At 58.0% G+C, this 19,832-nt stretch overlaps 1 protein-coding gene across 1 annotated transcript in view; it reads right to left on the minus strand.

Annotated features, from left to right (window-relative positions):
• Nucleotides 1–18,923, minus strand: part of STK10 (serine/threonine kinase 10) — a 93,151-nt gene extending 74,228 nt beyond the window's left edge. The window contains exon 1 of the mRNA XM_037057769.1: nt 18,285–18,923. Coding sequence (XP_036913664.1) covers nt 18,285–18,440 — 156 coding nt within the window. The 5' untranslated portion in view covers nt 18,441–18,923. The remainder of the gene's footprint in view (nt 1–18,284) is intronic.
• Between the last annotated feature and the right edge of the window lie 909 nt (nt 18,924–19,832).

Consider the following 19,832-nt stretch of genomic DNA (forward strand, 5'->3'; position numbering starts at 1 on the left):
CGCAGACGCTGTTATTAGCTCCTGTCCAGACGAGGAGACTGCAGCAGAGCCCCCAGGGATGCTGGTGACACCGCTGGGTCTGGAACCCTGGCCGTCCTGCTCCTGGTCCACGCTCTCCCGGCCGCCTTCTTCCTCCGTCACCAAGAGTCTACGAAACCTTCCCCGTCAGGCCCAGGAGCCCAGTTCAGGACTGGGGTGTTCACATGGGGCCATTCCTCGAGCTCAGTCCTCATCCTAGAATTCACCCCGGGTGGTATGCTCTCCCCTAATTCAATTCTGGAAGATTCCTCAGAGCCCCTGAAAACCCCATCAGTTAGGCAGTCAGGTTCTCTGTCTCTCTGTCTCTCTCTCTCACATGTGTGCACACACACACACACCCTTAACTGCTTATGCACCTGCCCCACTTGAGGGCCCCAAACATGTCCTTCCTCACTGCACACAGCCCCACTGCAAACCCGAGACAGGCACGGAGGGCTCCCCCAACCACCCCCCTCCCTGCCGGAGAGCAGGCCGGGCAGAGCTGGGTAAAGCCCCCCTGCCCCCCGCCACCATTCACCTCTCACTGCTGAGGGCTGGCAGAGGAGCTGCCTGGCACCTTTTTCTGGGTTTCCTAACAAGGAAGGTCTGTCTTGTCCTGGAGGTGGGGGCGGGGGGTGCAGGCAGGGTCCGTTTTTTAGGACTGCACAAAACCCGCCTTATAAGACCCGCCACCCTGTAAGCCCGAGCTGACCACAGGGCCAGGCCTCCGGCAGGGCTGCTGCCGCCACACTGAGGGGCACCGTGGCCCAGCACCTGGCTCGGGTTCCAGAGGCCAGCGCCCACCGGGAGGGGTGAGCAGCAATGGTGGCACACGGTGACTTGACCAAAACCGAAGTCTTGAAAAGCCTGGCAGAGACAGCCGCCCATCACCTGCAGGCCCCAGAGGACGTCGCAACAACAGAGGATTAAAAACAGCTAAGGCAGCGTAAGCATTCACTCCCGTGTGCCCGGGCTGGCTGTACGTGCAATTTCTCACTTCACCTTCCATCCGGTGCTCAGAGATAAATGTTAGCAACATTGTAATTCAGAGACACACAGTGGTTTGCCTCAGGACACACAGCAAGTGTGGGAGTGGCGGTGAGGGCTGGATCCAAACACAGGCCCGCCTGAGCTCTGAATCGCTTCCCCATAGGCCCTGCTTGGCCAGTGCCCAGGTCCTGGCTCCGGCTCCCTTTGCTGAAGATAAATGACAATCACAGCGGACGGCGCACTTGGCAGCTGGGAGACTGCAACCGCCTGAACTCCGTCTGCCCACAGGCCAGCGAGGCGGGTGTTGGTCGTCAGGCTCCGAGAGGCATCGGGACCCCCCCAGGACTGACCTGAGGCCTCCACTAAGCTGCCACGAGTCAGCTTTTCCCCTCTCCCTTCACTGAGCGAGCCCAGGGAGCCCAGGTTGGTGTGAGGCAGTTTCCTAGTGAACAAGACGGTTCCTGCCTAGAGGGCCTTTGTGGCTGCCATTCGGGCCCTCCCCTCCGGCAGAGCTAACCCGCCCTCCTTCCCAGACCCCAGAAGGCAGTGGCTAGAAGTCCACCTGTCCCTGCCGTGGGCGGGTGACTCATGCTGGCCAGTCGGAACACAGTGACAGGCTGAAGGATGGGGATGGGAGCAAGTCAGCCAACAAAATGCAGAAAAACTGCTGAGACCTCCGTTGAGAGTGTCCCGGGCCCTGCTGTCCAGCTGGCCTCCCGCACAGCCCAAGGCCGGCCTGGAGCTGCCGGCCCATCCCTGCGCCCGGGGCCGCCTGGAAATGCAGCTGAGCCCAGAATTGAAGCAGCAGAGCCTAGAGAAGACAACAGAGGACACTGCTTGATCCCCTCCATTAATGGTTACACCAAGGAGATGCTTTTAGGAGCCTCGTGTTACATAATAAGAAAACCGATGCTCAGAGAGGTCAAATCACTTGTCCCAAGTCACACAGCAGGTAAACACAGAGCTGGGAGTTGAATTCGGGCCTCCATGTTCATGACCGCTTTGCCAGAGGTACCTGTAACTCTGCAAAGGTCCTCTCTGGGCCTCAGTTTCCCTCTCTGCACAGTAGGAGGGTTGGGGGCGTGATACCCAAGATCTCTGTGGTCACCTTGGAGAGCGGGTGGCTCTTGGAAAGCTAAGGGTGGTCCAAGCGGACAGGGCACCCGTGGGAGGCGACAAGCAAGGAATCACATCAAGAACAAGCAGCTGTCTGTGCCCTCTGACGTCCGTCTCTCCCACTGGCTGGGGGCCCAGGGAAGGGTGGGGGAGCGCCCACCCAGCTCTGCACCCGCTGGCCAGCAGTGACGACCGCCTCAGTCCACACCCCTGAGAGCAGACACAGTGGCCACTTGTGTTTCCCAGCCCAGGCACCTCTGTGGGAACAATCCTCCCCCTTGTGAGGCTCTGGGCCCAGCCAGGAGGAGGTGGGGACAGCCCTGCCTTCAGGCAGCTCTGTCCCACCCAAGGGGCCCAGCCCGGCAGGGGCTAGAGGCTTCCTGAAAGTCCACAGTGACAGCCAGCAGGGGACAACCCCCAGGCCCTCCCCTTCCCTCCTGGCTGGTAGCTGATCACTGTGTCCCCTGCCTCCTCTTCCTCCTCCTCCTCCTCCACCCCCTCCTCCAGGGAAAGAGCTGATATCACAGAACTTATGAACCTGAAAGAACACTGGCCACACTCCTAAACCCCAGCTGCCCAACACCCACTCTGCAGATGAGGAAACAAAGCCCACGAAGGGGACTGCAGGGGCCAGAGTCCAATCTGTGACAGCCGCCTCATCCACAGAACGGGAGAGGGGCTCCAACCTGAGTAGAGCAAATAAGAAGGCAAGAGCAAAGACCCCCCCAGGGACGGATTCTCGGGGACGGCTCAGGCCTGGGAGCCTGGGAAGCGGCTTGGAGATTAGGCTTAAAGAGGACAGCAGGGGGCCTGGACGGCACCCACCTCCTTGGCCACTCACAGCTCCAGTTTCCTCTGGGAACCGCCTCAACCTCACTCTGAGTGCAAGGGATTCCTGCGGGGCTGAGCTCACCTGGCCCAGGTGCGCGGCCCAGCCACTCAGTCTAGACCCTCTCGGTCACAGCCAGCAGTCCAGACATGCCATGTGACCCAAGGCAGGCCAACAGGGTTATTCCTATCAGTGTTTTGGTTTGTTAAGAATTCTGTTTTTTCTTCCTTGATAAGGTAGCTGCATTGGCAGAAGAAAGTCTGGAGGGTCTTGCAGCCTGTCTTGCCATTCCTTTAGACAGACTGCCTGAGGACGGAGACAAGGAAGCAGGGCTGACACTGGAAGAGGTCAGGTGCAGAGGGTCTGTGAACACCTGGAGCCAGCTGTACCTGAAGCTGCACTGCCCTCAGACTTTCCTGTTACATGAGCCCATCAGCTCCCTTCCTGACTTGTACCATTGTCCACCAAAATGGAAAGTAGCTCCTGATGATTTAAGGCCAGGAAATAAATTCAGAAAGGACCACAAAAACACGTACTAAGGTCATGCTCACATTAGTCCATTACACGGGCAAAAAGTGGAAATAACCTTGCTATTCAACTGTAAGTGGTGGAATTAAGTTGGTGGCATATCAAACAACCCTTTAAAGTAATAAACAGGAAGATACAGTAATGAGAAAAAATAATTAAGCCAACGGAGAATAAGTCAACAAAGCAGACTAAGGAAATTATAGCTCAGCTATAACTTTGGGAAAACTGTCGGCCACTGTGGACAGGGACGAGCTGAAAACACAGCAAAAGGAATGCAAGCAGTTTTCAGAAATTCGTTTCACCCAGTGACACCTGACAACTATCCACAGGGGCCCCAGGGAACACAGACTGGGGCAGTGCCACCGCACCTTGCCCTCGTCTGTCCCCTGGGGAACCCACACGGGCTGTGCTGCCCAATATGGCGGCTCCATTATGGCCACATTAGGGCAGCTACAGGCCACATTACAGGCATGTAAATGATACGAAATTAAAATGTTACTCCCCCAGTTGCATTCGCCACACTGCGAGTGCTTAATAACCAACCGCGTGTGGTTGGCGGCTGCCACTCGGAGAGCAGATACGGAACATTGCCATCCCTGCAGAAAGTCCCAGCAGGCAGCTTTGCACGCGAGGCAGTACCTAGCACACCCTGCACCCTCACCGACGGAAGGGAGCATCTAAAACCCACTCCCACGGCCCAGCCCCAGCCTCAGAAACGGGTATTTCCTTTTCTGGGAAGAAGCAAAGCCCTGGGTGCAGAGTGGGGGAAGAAGAGGCGCAGGCGGGATCGCTTGCTAGTGAAGTCTCCTAGCAACCAGGCGTGAGGGACGGCTCCCAGCTGACCTGTCAGATGAGCAGCCTGGGCGTGTGGGTCAGAGCCAAAGAATGGAGCAGTCAAGGCTAAAGGTTTCTATTTTCCCCGTCCTCTGGAGGCTGGACAGCTGGGCCAGCCATGTGTGAGATGCGGCTCAGGCCACTGGAACCCAGGAGGGGCTTGGTCCGTGTCCCAAAATATACAGCAGTGGCGTCCTGGCCGGTGACGGCTGTTACCAACTGCGGGAAAGGCTTGGCCTCTATCAAGGAGGGAGGAAATCTGGCCCCAGAGGAAACTGGGGTCACAGAAGAACTGGCCTCATGCAGGGAAGTCAGGCAGGGTGCTCCGAGGACAGCCAAGAGCTGGGATGGGCAGCCGTGTGTCCTGGGTCCAGGGCCCAAAACGCCCGGGTTGGCAGGCGTGAGTGAGTCCCAGAGGGGAGCTGCGTGTGCACCACAGCATGGCCTTCCAGACGCTGGAGTCCTTGTGGGCCTGAGGACGGGGCAGGCCTGCCAAGGCTCGCTGTGGTCTCTTGGGGCAGGAGAAGGAGCACCCCGCCCTTCCCCAGCTGAAGTCCACGAGGTAGAGGGGCCGCCTGCCGCCTCCTCCCACTGAGGGGAAACTGAGGTCCGGGTAGACAAGCCACCAGGTAGGCTTGTGCTGGGTCCTGCAGCTAGCAAGCAGTTTCCAGGACTCAAACTCTGGTTCAGCTCTTGGCCCAGTGCTCTTTCCCCTCAGTCGCCCATGANGGTCTCTTGGGGCAGGAGAAGGAGCACCCCGCCCTTCCCCAGCTGAAGTCCACGAGGTAGAGGGGCCGCCTGCCGCCTCCTCCCACTGAGGGGAAACTGAGGTCCGGGTAGACAAGCCACCAGGTAGGCTTGTGCTGGGTCCTGCAGCTAGCAAGCAGTTTCCAGGACTCAAACTCTGGTCCAGCTCTCGGCCCAGTGCTCTTTCCCCTCAGTCGCCCATGAGAATAAACATCCCCTGGGTCTCCTGCCCCCTAGAGGCTGGGTGTGCCAACCCCCCAGCCCACATCCGCCTCCATCACCTTCAACACTCCGAGGATGAACCTTCCATGGCTCCCAGCTGCCTACACGATAAAGCCCAAACTCCCTGGCCTGGCCCCCGCGACCCTGGGGGTCCGTGCACATCTGCTTTTTCGGGATTCCACTATCCGCCCCCTGCCCACCTCCATCTCCAGAGCCCTCCTGCTTCCCACTCCCACGCCTTTCTCTACACTGTCTCCTCCACCCGCACTGCCACCCCCACGCCTGTGTGTGACCCTCCCACACGGTCTAACTCAACCAGAGCCCACCCTCTGACATGTCCCCAGGGCTCCTTCCCACAGCCCCCAGCAGAATTTCTCCACACCTTCTTATCGCAGACCATCTGGTGCCTCGGTCACCTGTGTTCCTATCTTCTCTCTGACCTGGCTGTGAGCTTGGAAAGACTAAGCCCTGGTCTCATTCACTGCAGGCCTCCCCACAGAACCGGGCACAGAACAGCCAGTGGATGGACGGAAGCATGGGAGGGCGGGGAAAGGGGAAGAGGGGAGAATGGGTGGCAGACAGGCAGATGGGTGAGTGGACGGATGGATGAGAGGGGGGACGGGGAGTGGGGGGAGAATATATGGAAGGATGGATGTGTGAGAGGATGGTAGACCAATAGGCAGATGGGTGAATAGGTGAGTGAATGAATGGCTAGATAGGTAGATAGACATGAGTGAAGAGAGAGGTGAGTGAGCGGGTGGATGGGCAGAGGGGTGGATGAAGTGGGATTTGTACCTGCTCACAAACAGAGGGAAACGAAGCGGGGGGGGGGNACTGGGAAAAGAAGCCCCCCCCCCCCCCCCCCGCAACAAGAGGAGAAAGGAAAGGGACAAGAAGTCCATCTTCTCCTCCGCACATTAGATTCCTGAGTCTCACCCTATTCTCTGGTTCTGAAAAGTGGGTCCCCTTTATCCTGGAGAAGCCAAAGGCTTTGACCGACCAAGACGACCAAGACGCACACAGTTCACCAGCCCGCCCCGTGGGCAGGAAACACCAGGATCAATAACCACCAGGGCCAAGTTTCAGCTCAGCGACAACCAGGCCGCCAAGTTTCACAACTGACACTTGAGGATGACAAAGATTACAAAGCACAAAAGCACAGGAGTGACTCAGCTTCCAAGCTGGGCACTTAACGCTGTCACCCCCTCGGGGCAGAGAAGCCCAGGCCAGCCAGCCAGCCACCCTGGCACGGACAGGGAAGTGCGGAGCTCCAAAACCCTTCTAGGCCAGCAAATAAAAACTAAAACCCAAACAGATTTGGCCCTGAAGATCATCGCATCCAGGCCTTGGCCGCAAACCCGGGCAACCCGTCCAACTTGGCCGGGGGTGTGGGAGCCTGCAGAGTTCAGCTCGTCAGAAGTGACGTGGAACCCAAGCCTGCGTATCACTGNAGCTGGGCACTTAACGCTGTCACCCCCTCGGGGCAGAGAAGCCCAGGCCAGCCAGCCAGCCACCCTGGCACGGACAGGGAAGTGCGGAGCTCCAAAACCCTTCTAGGCCAGCAAATAAAAACTAAAACCCAAACAGATTTGGCCCTGAAGATCATCGCATCCAGGCCTTGGCCGCGAACCCGGGCAACCCGTCCAACTTGGCCGGGGGTGTGGGAGCCTGCAGAGTTCAGCTCGTCAAAAGTGACGTGGAACCCAAGCCTGCGTATCACTGATAAAGGACATGGGAGAGGTGCTGCCACCTCCTCCAGGGGCCCCCCAGCCGGAGGACGGGTGCCCAGTCATCACGGCAGGAGGACAGCCTGGGGTCAAGGGCAAACCTGAGGGGAGAGAAAAAGCACCCTTCTCCAGGCCTCCTCTGCTCCCTGCACCATCCAGGCACCTTGGGCTTGACCTCCCCCACCTCCACCACAACCCTGGGCGCCATGAGTCTCCACAGCCCCGCTTTCCAGGCCCCCCCAAACCTCAAAGGTTAAGGTTACGCAGTATTTTCCAGCGCCAGTACTCTCTGTCCTGTTTTTTATTGTTCTATAAACAACATGTACTCGTTAAAAGAATCTTGAAAATAGAATGCTACAAAGAAGAAAACCCACCCATAGCCCCAGACCATCTTGGAGCACCTCTCTCCCAGGGCCCAGAGCCACCCCACAATCCCTGTGTTTCCCAACTAATTGTGTGACCCCAGGGGACCTACGGGACCTCAATGTCCCTGACTTGCCTCCATTGTACAATAAAGAAGCTCGCAGCACCCTGGCTGGTATAGCTCAGTGGATTGGGCACAAACCTACAAACCAAACAACTGCGGTTCGATTCCCAGTCAGGGCACATGCCTGGGTTGCACGCAAGGAATAAACATCCTGGCGTGCAACCCAGGACACACAAGAGGGACACACAAGAGGCAGCCATATATTGATATTTCTCTCCTTCTCTCCTTCCCTTCCCCTCTAAAAATAAATAATTAAAATATTTTTTTAAAAAAAAGGATGCTCACAGCTAGGGCGATTGTGAGCAAGAGCTCGCTGAGTTAACCTGAGCTGTGGCGGGCACCCTACAAACGCTCGCTCACTGCTGTCTCCCCACGCTTTATGAGACGGGGTCCTGCGACACACGCTGACTCATCCCTTCCCCCTTCATTTAGCGATGTGCTGCGAAAAGCCCTTCGGGTCACCAAACACTTCCACAGCAGCCGCCGCAGCTGTCCCCACAATGGGAGGGTCCACCCAGGAGCCGACCAGTCACCCACCGTCAGCTATAACAACACAGGTCACCTGGTGCTGCATCCACAAGCCCGGACTTGACTGACCTGTTGCCAGGTGGCTCCTCAAATGCCCGGGCCCCTTAACATCCTCACTGGTCACCTAAGCCGGTCCCTCCCCCTGGGCCCACACTAACCCTGTGTATTAGCGCCAGCCAGTTCTGCTGCGGCCTGGGGCCAGTTCTTTGTCCTTGGGCACCAGCCTCGTATGGTCGCAGGTACAAAGGCACCTGTGCCCCAGCACTGGCTGGGTAGTTCAGTTGTTTGAAGCATCATCCTGAGACACCAAGGTTACAGGTTCGAACCCCAGTCAGGGCACATAGAAGCAGCAACCAATGAACAAATAAGCGAAATGACAAATTGATGTCTCTCTCCCTCCCCGCCATGTCCTCTCTCTCTAAAATCAATTAATAAATGTTTTAAAAAGACACCTGTGTCCTACTTGTCAGAGCTACCATGTCACCCCATTTTGCAGAAAAGGAAACAAAGGCCCTGGAGAGGGGTGACGTCCCTTGCCAAAGGTCACACGGCCATGACAGCGGCTGAGCTGGGACTGGTAGGATGAAGATCATTACCAAGTCCCGGCTCCGAGGGTGGCTCCTGTGGAAGGCAGGGCTTCACAGGCCTGCTGAGGGGCACCCTGCTGGCCGCAGTGGACGGTCCTGCAGACACCTCGGGGGTGGCACTGGCCCAGGTCCCTCATCAGCGGAGGCACACCAGTCGCCTCTCTTCAGCCCCAGTGACAGAGTTCCTGTCACCTCAATGTGAGGGTGGGGTAGTAAGGGCACCCCAGGGAGAAAGCGGCTCAGGAAAGAGCTCACTCCCCTGCACACCACCAGAGCCCCCCGAGGGGCGGGTCAGAAGCAGAAAGAATCTCAGGACCTACAGGGACGCCTGCCAGCTTCGCCGGGGTCGCTGCCTCGGCACCACAAAGCCAGCTTTGACAGCAGCAGCCCCGGAGGGCCGAGAACCGGGCCCGGGCAGCCGGATGAGCCAGGCTGGGGCTTTCCAGGAAGGGGGGCGGGGGGAAGGGGCCCAGAGATGCCGTCCCGTCCACCCAGAGGGACCGTCCCCAGGGCAGGCACAGAGCGGAGGCTGCCCTGCCCTGGCATGAACTTCTCAAGGGCTGGGCTGGAGGCTCCATCTTCACGGAATCACGGTTACCCTAAGCCAGCCAGAGAGCAGCAAGCTCCCAGCTGTCCCGGAGGAAGTGGACACACCAGTGTCCATCCGAGAGTGGCCTCTGGGGATCTGCCTCTCGCTCCTGCTTCTCAGGAAGCCGGGCCAGCCAGGAGCTCACAGAAAAGCCATCTTCACGAGGACAACGACAGTCACATACACTGTCCCCGCTCTGAGCTGGGCGCCGAGTCCAGGGTTGGCCACACGTCCCAATGGCTACAAAGTCTCTGAGGGGAACACTAGTTTGATTTCCCTTTTAAAACCACAGATACTGCGGCTCAGAGAGGTAAGGTGACTTTTTCAAGGCCACACAGCGGAAGGGACCCTGGTGCCCACGTCATAATCACAGCCGAGGAGGGGGAGGCAGGGCCTGCCATTTACTCAGTCTGGTCCACCCCGTTGGGTAGAGACTAGCCAGCACCAGCCATGAGCAGAACCAGCCCCTCACCCAAGTGAGACAGACAACTCTCTGCCCGTGGGGACCTTCCCTTTCCCAGAGAGGAAAGAAAATAAAGAAGGAAACACACAAGGAAATCCCAGTTTGGGGCACGCTCGGACGGAAATTAACAAGGAACTGTCACTGCAGCCAGGGAGGGGGGTCGTGGGAGATGAGACCCAGAAAGTGAGGAGGAGCGAAGCAGGCAGAAAGGGTCCCCCTGGGACTCCATCCGTCCTTCCCACTGTCCTTCCGCTGGACAGAAGCTGGTTAGAGTTAACTCTTTAGTCACCTGACTTGTGGTTAACCCTCATGTGCTAGGACCTGAATTCTGGCTCGGGCAGAGCCTGGCGGGGAGAAAGAAGTAAGCTACGGAGGAAGGAGGAGGGAAAATGTAGCAAAGGGCAAGGCCGAGAGAAAAGAGAAGAGAAAGAAAAGCCGGAAGGAGGGGAAGGTGAGGCCAGTGGAGGAACAGAGAAGGGGCGGGAAGGGCGAGGAGGGGAGGAGGCTGTTTTGGGAATGCCCCTCCCTGCCCCCCGCTGGCGGAGGCTCCCAGGAGCGCTGGGCACCTTGGGTGCAGCACCAGCAGCCCCACACCCACCAGAGCCCAGGAGCACCCCGCTTCCCCACCCTGGCACCCGCCCCCTTCCCCACCACTTCCTCTGTAAGCCCTGCCTTCACCACTTCCTCTGCCTGAGCAGTGGCCATGGCCCTCGGGGGCTCGGCCTCAGCCGAGGCTGGCGCAGACTTGGCAGGAAGAAGCGTCACAGTCTGGGCACAGAGACACCAAGGCTGAAGTCACCCTGGACCCTCCCCTCGCAATAAGCCCCTTCGTCTCCCCCTCCATTCGGCACAGTAGAAAAGGCCCTGGCTCCAGAGATCTGGGTTCCGGTCCCAGCCTTACCACAGAACAGCTGTGTGACCCTAAGCAAGTCACTGGACCTCTCTGGGCCTCGGCCCCTGCGGCTGGTAGAAGTTCAGTGATGGGCAGATAAGAATGGGGCAGGGCTCAATTGGCTATTTATTTCTCTCACTCCCCTCAGAGCCCACAGTGCCGGGCACACAGTGGGCACACAGTAGGCGCTCAGTGAACGATTCTAACGCCTGACGCTCAGATGAGCTTTCCCAGTGTCCTGGACCCAGTGGTGCGCGTGCGTCATTTCACCCTCCAGCAACCCGAGGAGGCGGGGACAGTTCCTAGAGCCACTTGGCAGCTAGAGAAACTGAGGCACGGCGAAGCCTCTGTCTCCAGACCACATGACCCGCCGGGGGCAGCGCTGGGTTCTGCCTCCGGCCCTCGCCCTGCTCCTGTGCCGTTGTCGGCCCTGATGAGCGAGAGCGTCCCGTCCCACCTCAGCTTCTCTGCTTCCCCTCCTCCTCCTGAGTCCCATGCCCAGCTCTCTAAAGCCTGGCAGGCCTCCCACCCATGTCCCACGCCTCCTTCTCGGGCTGCTGGCCTTCCATCAGTCATTTGTCCCCACCCGGGCTCTGACTTGGGCCCCGACCACAGTCGTTCCTCCTTCCTCTGCCTGTGCTGGCCACCAGGACCAGGCCACCCGAAACCAGGCTTCACTCATCAATGGCCTCGGGCTGCTAGGACGCCTGACTCTGACGTCCCCCTGCTCTCCGGGCAAGTCCCTTCTCCCTCTGGTGACCACAGAGAGCTCCTCTCTAACTCTAAGGGAAGCCACCTGCTCAGGCCTGGGGCCTTGGGACACATCTGAGCTCAAAACGGTCACACCTAAACTCCTTGACTTGGCATTCAAGGCTCTCCTGACCTGACCCTCAAACACTAACCTAGATCTGGCCCTACCCAGCCAGACTGCCCAGACCAGGCCCAGCGTCCAAACCCATTGACCACTGGGTTTGAGGAGGCAACAAATGTGTGCAGAGTGGGCTGGGGGGAGATGACAGTGACCAGCAGAGGCCAGATGCGCACTGCCCGGGGCAATAGCCACATGTCACTTCCAAGCCCCTGTGAAGCGGCTTGTCCAGACTGAGATTCGCCATGAAGGCTAAGGACACATCAATGTCAAAGACTTACCCCAAATAAGAATATTAAGTATCTCTTTCACTCTCTTTTGACTACATGAGAAAATAATAACAGTTCAGATACACTGGATTAACTGAAATATACTATTTTCAGGGCTCCTGTTTCTTTCCTGCTTTAAACGAGGCCATGAGGAAGTTGTCCGCTGCGTGTGTGGCTCCTTCGGCACCTCCTTGGGACAGCACCGGCCCGGGGGTCTGCCCCCCAGTCCCAGCAGACGAGGCCTGCAGGCTGGGGGCACCAGCCCCTCTGACCTTTCCGGGGAAGAGAGAAATCTGGGCTTTTGTGAAGAAGCACCTCCGGACAAAATACAGGCAGTCCCTTCGAACTTGGTTCAGCCACACGGGAGCCCCACAAACCCACACGCAGGTCACGCCAGGCTCAAGGGCCACCCACTGGCAACGTCAGGCCTCACAATCCGGCATCACTCTCGACCCGGGCTCCCTTCTCTCCAGCTTTCTGTCGCCCTCCCACCCACCCTGCCAAATGGAAGTCTTCCTGCTCACATTCACTGATCCCAGCTGACCTTGACCTTCCTGTCCTCCCCCACATGGTGTCACCATCCCACCCACCCTCCCTGCCAAGTGGGAGAAGTCTTCCCGCTCACATTTGCTCATCCCAGCCGTCCTTGACCTTCCCCTGTCCTCCCCCACATGGCAGTGAGAGCAGCGGGGGCGGCCGCCAGCCCACCCCAAGCACCTCCCAGGGCCAAAGTCCAGCCCCCGTGGGGGCTGCAAGCTTTAGTTCTCACAGCAGCTCCGTGGGTGAGGGGCAGTCTCAGCCCCACAGACACGGGGACGCCAGGGCTCAGAGACAAACCCCTGGCCTGACATCACACAGCTGTGGAATGGGCCAGCTGGGATTCAAACCCCGGTCTGTCTGGCTGCAAGGCCCAAGTCTCTGACCAAACACCCTGGGACCTGACACACAGCGCTGAGCAAGCACTGTGTGCCCAACGGAATCCGGGCACCTTCATTTGTATGAGGCAGTGGCGCTCCACGGGTGCGATTTTGCACCCCCCCCACCTGCCGGGGGACACATAGCAGTGTCTGGAGACATTTTTGGCTGTCCCAGGTATGGGGGGAGGCGGAGGGGTGCTGGCACTGGTGCTACTTCCAACGGGTAGAAGCTGGGACGCTGCTCACATCCCACCTTGCACAGGACAGCCCCCCCCCCCGCCCCCCAGCAAAGCCCGGCCTGCCCCAAACAGTGCGAAGGTGAGGAAGGCCAGTCCGAGGAACAAGCGACACACATCAGTCTTTGGGCCTTGTCCCCAGTCAAGCGGCGGCATCTGGCCAGGCCCTTCTCCCTTCCCTACCAAGCCCAGTGACAATCTCGAACTACCTTCCTTTGCTGCCCACTTCCTGGGGCAGGTCACGTGCCCCATGTACCTCCTTAGCTCCTCTCAGCACCCCCCCCCTCCCTCCAAACCATCACCTCCATTTACAGGCAAGGGCCTGAGGCTCAGACCCGGAGGCCCCTTGCTGGGTGGTTGAAATCCAGATTTCACTGGACCATTTCTTCTCTTAACCCCGACCCCCACTGCTCCAAGGCTCTCAGGGCCCCTCCAGGATGGTGTTTCTGGGGGCCGCCCGTGGGGACTTCCCCCTAGCTGGGGGAACCTCAGGAGGCCAGGGGGCCCTGGGTGAGCTTGCAGGCTGGGAAACCAATTACCGTTCAACTCACTCCACCCTGGCCCACGCTGCAACCAGCCAGAAAAAGTCTCCTTCCGTGTGGCAAGTGCTACATCAGCCTCCCAGACCAGCTTCTTGGCACCCACGCTGAACCCCCCTGGCAGGCCACATCCCCAGGAAGCTCAGGCCACCTAGGTTTTAGGACCCAGCCAGGAACCTGCTCACAATAGCAAGGATTTCTGTTTCAAAACACAGACTGAGAGGAAATAAGGTTACTGCCTGGGGCCGGATCTCCTTCCGGAGGGAGGAGGGGGCGCCCTGGATGGAATCGGGGCTTTCAAACTATTAGCAGGAGAGGAGGTGAAGGAGAAGGCCCTGGTGCAGAGGGCGGTGGCCTCCACCCGGCACTTCTGCTTTGTCTGAACTGAGCCGCTGGGCAGGATGCGGCCCTTGAAGGATGTGGGTTAACGAGCCATGGCCCTCGGCTCCACAGCTTGGCTGTAACACTTATTCTGGAAACAGCAACTCGGTCCCAACACCCATGGTGTGTGTCCTAGGGAACGAGTTCATTAAAATGCTAAACGTGCATTTGCTTATGTGCCGTCCAGAAACACAAGGTGGACTCGGAACACTGTACCCGGCCGAACCGGTGAAGGATGCCCAAAGCGCAGAGGCACGCGCCGCCATCTGTGGGTCCCTGAATCACGCCCGTCCACTTGTACGCCCCGCTCCTCTCCTTCCTCCCCGGCGTCCATGGCCACGGCCACAGGGACCCCGCAGGTCTTTTCTATCATAAGGCACCGTGTTTTTGTGCATTTTTTTTTGGTATTTCTTACCCAGAAAACTTGTATAAAAAGGTGCAACTAATTTTTTAGGTTCTTACCATTTTTAAGAACGCACTCCTGCCCTGGCTGGTGTGGCTCAGTGGATTGAGCGCGGGCCTGCGAACCACACGATCGCGGTTCAATTCCCAATCGCGGCTCAATTCCCCGTCAGGGCACATGCCTGGGTTGCAGGCCAATTCCCGGTTCCCAGCAGGGGACACACGAGAGGCAACCATACATTGATATTTCTCTCTCTCTCTCTCTCTCTCTCCTTCCCTTCCCCTCTAAGATAAATAAATAAAATCTTAAAAAAAAAAAAAAAAAAGAACGCGCTCCTGATGAAGTTTCTGAGCTAAGTCGTGTCCTTAGCCCTGTTTCTTTTCTTTTTTTTAAAGATTTTATTTATTTATTTATCTTTAGAGAGGAAGGGAAGGAGAGAAGAAGAGAAATAGTGCATGGCTGCCTTTCAGGAGTCCCCCGCTGGGAACTGGCCTGCAACCCAGGCATGCGCCCCAACTGGGAATTGAACCGCGATCGTCTGGTTCGCAGGCCCGCGCTCAATCCACTGAGCTACACCAGTCAGGGTCTTAGCCCTGTTTCTAAGGAGGCCCCTGGTTTTTACTGGGTGACCCTGCAGAGCTCAGGATCCACAGGGACACGCTTATGTTGTGGCAGAAGTGACTGTAGTATGTAAAGTGCTAAGCACAGTGCCCAGCACACGACAAGCACCGAATCAATTTTAACTTAACAGTAAAATGGAGGGAGAGGGAGACAGAGAGACCAAACATCTAATAAAATTAAGATAAAGGAGTGATGAGCCATTCCAGGCTTTTCGAATGATTCAGGAAGAGGTGTCGGAATGAAAGATGGCATAAAACACCGTGGGTGTGTATGATTACAACCCTGCTGTAAAATGTTTGGCCCCATAAAAATCTATGAAGTCCGGAAGGAAACACATAACATGCCCACAGCAATGGACGGGACTTAGAGAGATTGTTGACTTTTTAATTTAACAACGTGTTTCCTCTACTTTCAACTTTGCAAACTCATAAACCTTTTACAAGTTTAAAGACAACATAAGATCCAAACCGGAGCAATTTTCAAGAAGCAGACAAATCACCAGGTCTTCCTAACCCAACCTCACCTGGGCCCACACCCTCCGTGGAGCCTGTGGGTGTGGACCTGTCCCCTCTCCGCCCCCCCCCCGCCCCCCTGCCCCCCCTGCTGTGACAGGTGACAAGCAGGCACTGCTGAAGGCAGCTTTTCCCCCTCAACACAGTAACAAACACTTCCTCTCCTTTCCACCCTGTCTTCAGAATACATATGATTTTTAAGGGCAAGAATTGTGAAACAATTAGTAGCCTGTGACCTTTACTTTGGATCTTGTAATGATCCAGCAATGACTTTCTTTTGAAACTAATTTGCAATTGCATGAGGACTCTGTAAGAATGAGCTTGACTTTGCTCAAAAAATCACTCCTACCCTCTTCTTTTTTCTCCTGAGGCCAACTTCAGACTGAGCCTGGGCAAGACTCTCATCCCATCCGTCATCGGAGCCCTCTCCTGACCAGCGTCCAACAACTTAGGCAAGTCCTCAGGAAAGCTCCCACCACCTAGGCCGCCAGGACCCGCTGGCTCTAGGACAGGGAGAGAATCGGTGCTAGCCACACTCAGCCACTCACAGCCAACTGGTTCCCAGGCGCCATGTCAGAATGCAGGTCCTGGTCTCTGCCATCACACCGACCCTCTGCCCTGTGTGGCCCGGTGGCCACACCAGGGAACAGTGAAGGGGGAAGGAGGTACGGCCCCTGATGAGTCTTTAGTACAGCACCGCCTGCTTCAACTTCAACTCCAAGGGGCTCAGTCTGCTGCCCTCTTCCAGGGATGGAGGCCTGAGTGACGGGGACCTCGCATCCAGGATGGGGCTTCCTTAGCAGGCAACTAAGGGAAGGGTTCAAGTGAAGCCCAGAGCCTTGGGTTCCAGTCCCGTCCTCTCTCTGGACCCAATATCTCCCCACGTAACACAAGGTTGGGTTAGATTGGAGGGTCACACACTAAGGTCAGGCAGGTAATGGAATCAACTCTCCAGGTAGGCGTACCAGCTTTTGGTCTCGCTGTCCCTCATCTTAATGGTGAACCAATCGCAGGTTTGCAGGGGGAGGGGCGGGGGCTGCGGTGCAGCCAGATCACCACTTTGAGAACTAGACCCCCTTTACAAAGGGGCCGAGAGGAGACAGAAGCACTTGAGAATCTGATGAGTTCCTCAGTATGAAATTTCCAGAGTAGCTGGGGTGGGGGCGGGGGGGGGGGTACAGAGCTGAAGCAGGAAATGACAACGGAAACTCACAAGGGGGAAATCTGAGGGGCACAAAGGCAAAGTTCTGCATTTAGGTTTGAAAGAAAATGAAGCAGTCTCTGAACCCAGGACGCACTGGTGGGTGGGGGTGGAGGGAGGGCGCAGAGAGGAAGGAGGATGGATGGGACTGCGATTGAAAGCCAGCCCTTAGAGAAAAGCCATTCCTGACAGCCGACGGCATGCACAGAATACACCAAATGAGCCTTCTGGAGAAAGGGAAAGGGTACGGTCAACTGACCGAGGATCCAGCCGCCCCTCATGGTGGTCAGGGCACAGTGGAAGCACGGGCTGTCATCTCGGGAAGGGGGGGACAATGGCAGGGTGTCCACGGGAGCCACAAGGCTCAGCTTCCTGGTGCCACTAGGCGGAAGACGGAGCTCTGAGAAGGGTCAAGAAAGACGTGCCTGCTAGAGAAGGTGCCCATGGCTCCCCAAGACAGGCAGAACCCTCAGCCAGAGCAAGGTAGCAGAGAGCCACCAGCCCCCAGTGGGAGGGGCGGCACAGAAGCCCACCTCTGACCACAGAACCTGGACTCCCGTGGGGGTTCCACCCTGCAACAGGAAGTGCCAGCTTGCAGGGGATGTGAGAAGGCAAGGAAACAGGCACCCAGATGGGCCTAGCTGGCCCCCAAATCGCCTCTACAGCAGTGCTTGTCCAACTCCGAATTGCTTAGTTATCACCTGGGGATACTGTTCAAAGCCGAATTTAGTAGATCTAGTGAGGGTGGGGCCTGCAAATCTACTTTTCTCCTGCTCCCAGGTGACTAGGAGTCAGCTTCCTGCTTGGGTAACTAGGCTCTATCTAGACCACTTCAAGGCAAGTAGAGCGAGTGCTGGGGGGGACATGGAGCTGGGCAGAGAAGCCCTTTCTAAGGTCCAAACCTCCTAAAAGGGCAACCGTGGAGTCGGAGTGGCCTACAGGCTACAGGAGCCCCACGGAGGGTGATGAGGGCTTCGAAGGAGGCACCCTCCTGGCGAAATGGAGACCAGGGAGAGGGTGGAGGTCAAGCCCGAGGTCTCCTAGTGCCTGATACAACTCAGCCACTCGGAATTGGTTCACGGGAGCAGGAACCAGACAACGTCGTGCTGCAAACATGTCCAGAATCAATCAGCTCTGTCCCAACCACCCCTCTGCGAAAGCTCTGCCCCGCACTCCTCCAGGGGAAAGGTGACTGAAGGCCCGGAGACTCCCCAGCTGTGACTCATCTGCAGAGTCAAGTATGACCCCCACAGGGCAGCTCTCCTCCTCTGCCCAACCAGCCTTTCCAAACCTAACCTCTCACTGTGGTCCGATCCTGCCCTCACCCCACCCCGACTTTTCCGGTCTCTGGACCCTCTTCAGGTGTGTCCCCAATTCCACGGGTCCTAATCCTTCCAGACGTGGCCGAGTCTCTCTGCGGCATCGCCTCGGCATTCTCACAGCATATGCGTGGGCGCTCTTTACAAAGTTCGCCTGATATCACAGTTTTACGGAGGATGCCTCGGGTGGCCTCGGATGCTAAGGTCCTACACGCGCCCCTTTGTCTCCCCCTGCGGCGCCGAGCGCAGTGCCGGACGCACAGGAAGTGCTCGGCAACTGAGCGGTGTCCAGAGGGGGCGCCAAGTGCGCAGAGACTCAATGGGGCTGAGTGAGGGTCCCGCCGAAGAACAAGGGTCACCAGGACAGGCGCCCCGAACCCCGACTGGGCTGGGCAGCCCCTCTGCTCCCTCCGGAGCCGCGGTCGAAGCTGACTGGAGCCATCCACCCTCAACGCCCTCACCTTGTAAACCTTGCCGAAGGCGCCGTCGCCCAGCTCCCCCACGATCTCCCATACTTCGTTGGGGTCCAGGTCCCGGCGGACGTGCTCATATTCGCGGGACTTTCTCTTCTCGAAGGTAGACAGACGCAGGATGCGGCGGAAATTGGCGAAAGCCATGGCTGGGGGCGCGCGAGCCGGGGGGCGAGGTGGCGCTGGCTGCGCCTCCGGCAGTGGCTTCAGCGGCCGCCAGGAGGAGGGGCCGGAGGACGCCGCGGCGCTCGGGGGTTCTCACCAGACCCGCCCTTTCCCGCAGCTGGATCGTGATCAAGTGCGCCCCGGGCTGAGCGCCGCCGGAGCACCCGGAACCGCTCGCGCAGCCCAGGACCCCGCCCCCGTTCGGTCCTGTCCCCCGGGACTCCCCCCGCGTGCCGGCCTCTATCGCGCCGAGGTCCACACCCTGCCCGGGAGCTCCGGGACGCGGTCTGGGACACAGCCCGCATCCGCCCACCGGCCGGGCTCCACCTGCAGCGCCCCGGCAGCGCCCGCAGACCCCCTAATTGGCTGCGGGCGTTCCCGGGCCCCGCCCGTAGCCGCAGGGCACTCTGGAAACTGTAGTCCGCCGGGAGCGCGGGAGCTCAGGGCAGGGCTTTGGACCGTTTGGGGGACCCGCCTCGGGGGGGACCGTCGTGGGTCTGGGAAGCCAGCCGTGCCTTGTGGCTCCCAAAACTTCCACGAGAACGAGAGGGGAAGTGAATTGGCTTCTTGCCAGTACGCACTGACTGTCGTCCGAGGGCCAGGAAGGTGAACCGGGATGAAGCCCTGGATCTGTCCTGCGACGCCCCCTCGAGGCTGTTCTGCTCCCGCCCACTTTTCAGGTGGGGATGCCCGGAGGGCGAGGACGACAGCCTCGGGCGGCACCTCCGCAAGGCGGATGCTGTGTGGGGTCCTCGGCGCGGTGCTGCCCCCTACCGCGCGAAATGTTGCGCCCCTGCGGAGGGCGTCGGTTCCCGGAGGCCCCGGCTTGCCTGGCCGTTTCCTGCTTCCACGGGACTCCTGTACCCTAACCCAGAGCGGGCCAGGATCAGAGGGCTGGGGGAAAGAGCTCCTTTGGTATTTACTCTTCACAGGCTTTATGATGGATCTTCAGATATGTTTGCATATTAAATTAAAAGCTTCTGATTCTTAACTTCCCGCCTTAAATAAACTTGAACTCATTACAGATAAAAGGAAAATCTTCTTTGAGCACGATCACGCCGATCCCGGTCGTTCGACTCGCTTCGCTGTCAGTGCCTGGCTCGTGTCCTGAATACAGCTCTTTAAATAGGGAGCCTTGGGCTAGTCGCCCCACTTTTCCTGGACAACAGACGTCCTTTTGTCCCCCAGCCCTTCAAGGAAAACCAAAGCGATCCTCTAGCTTCCTGCCTGGTTCCTCCTTCAGCTGTTCAGGGCTGCAGTGGCTTTACCCCTCAAATCGTCAGTTGTTAGAAAGTTTATCCATATGAACACTGCCCACCATATTCCTAAACTCAGAACTGCTGTGAAAGTGTATGTAACACAGAAATTATTTGT

This window comes from Sturnira hondurensis, unplaced genomic scaffold (assembly GCF_014824575.4).
Source record: "Sturnira hondurensis isolate 20B ecotype Veracruz unplaced genomic scaffold, ASM1482457v3 Scaffold0009733, whole genome shotgun sequence".
Classification (NCBI taxonomy): domain Eukaryota; kingdom Metazoa; phylum Chordata; class Mammalia; order Chiroptera; family Phyllostomidae; genus Sturnira; species Sturnira hondurensis.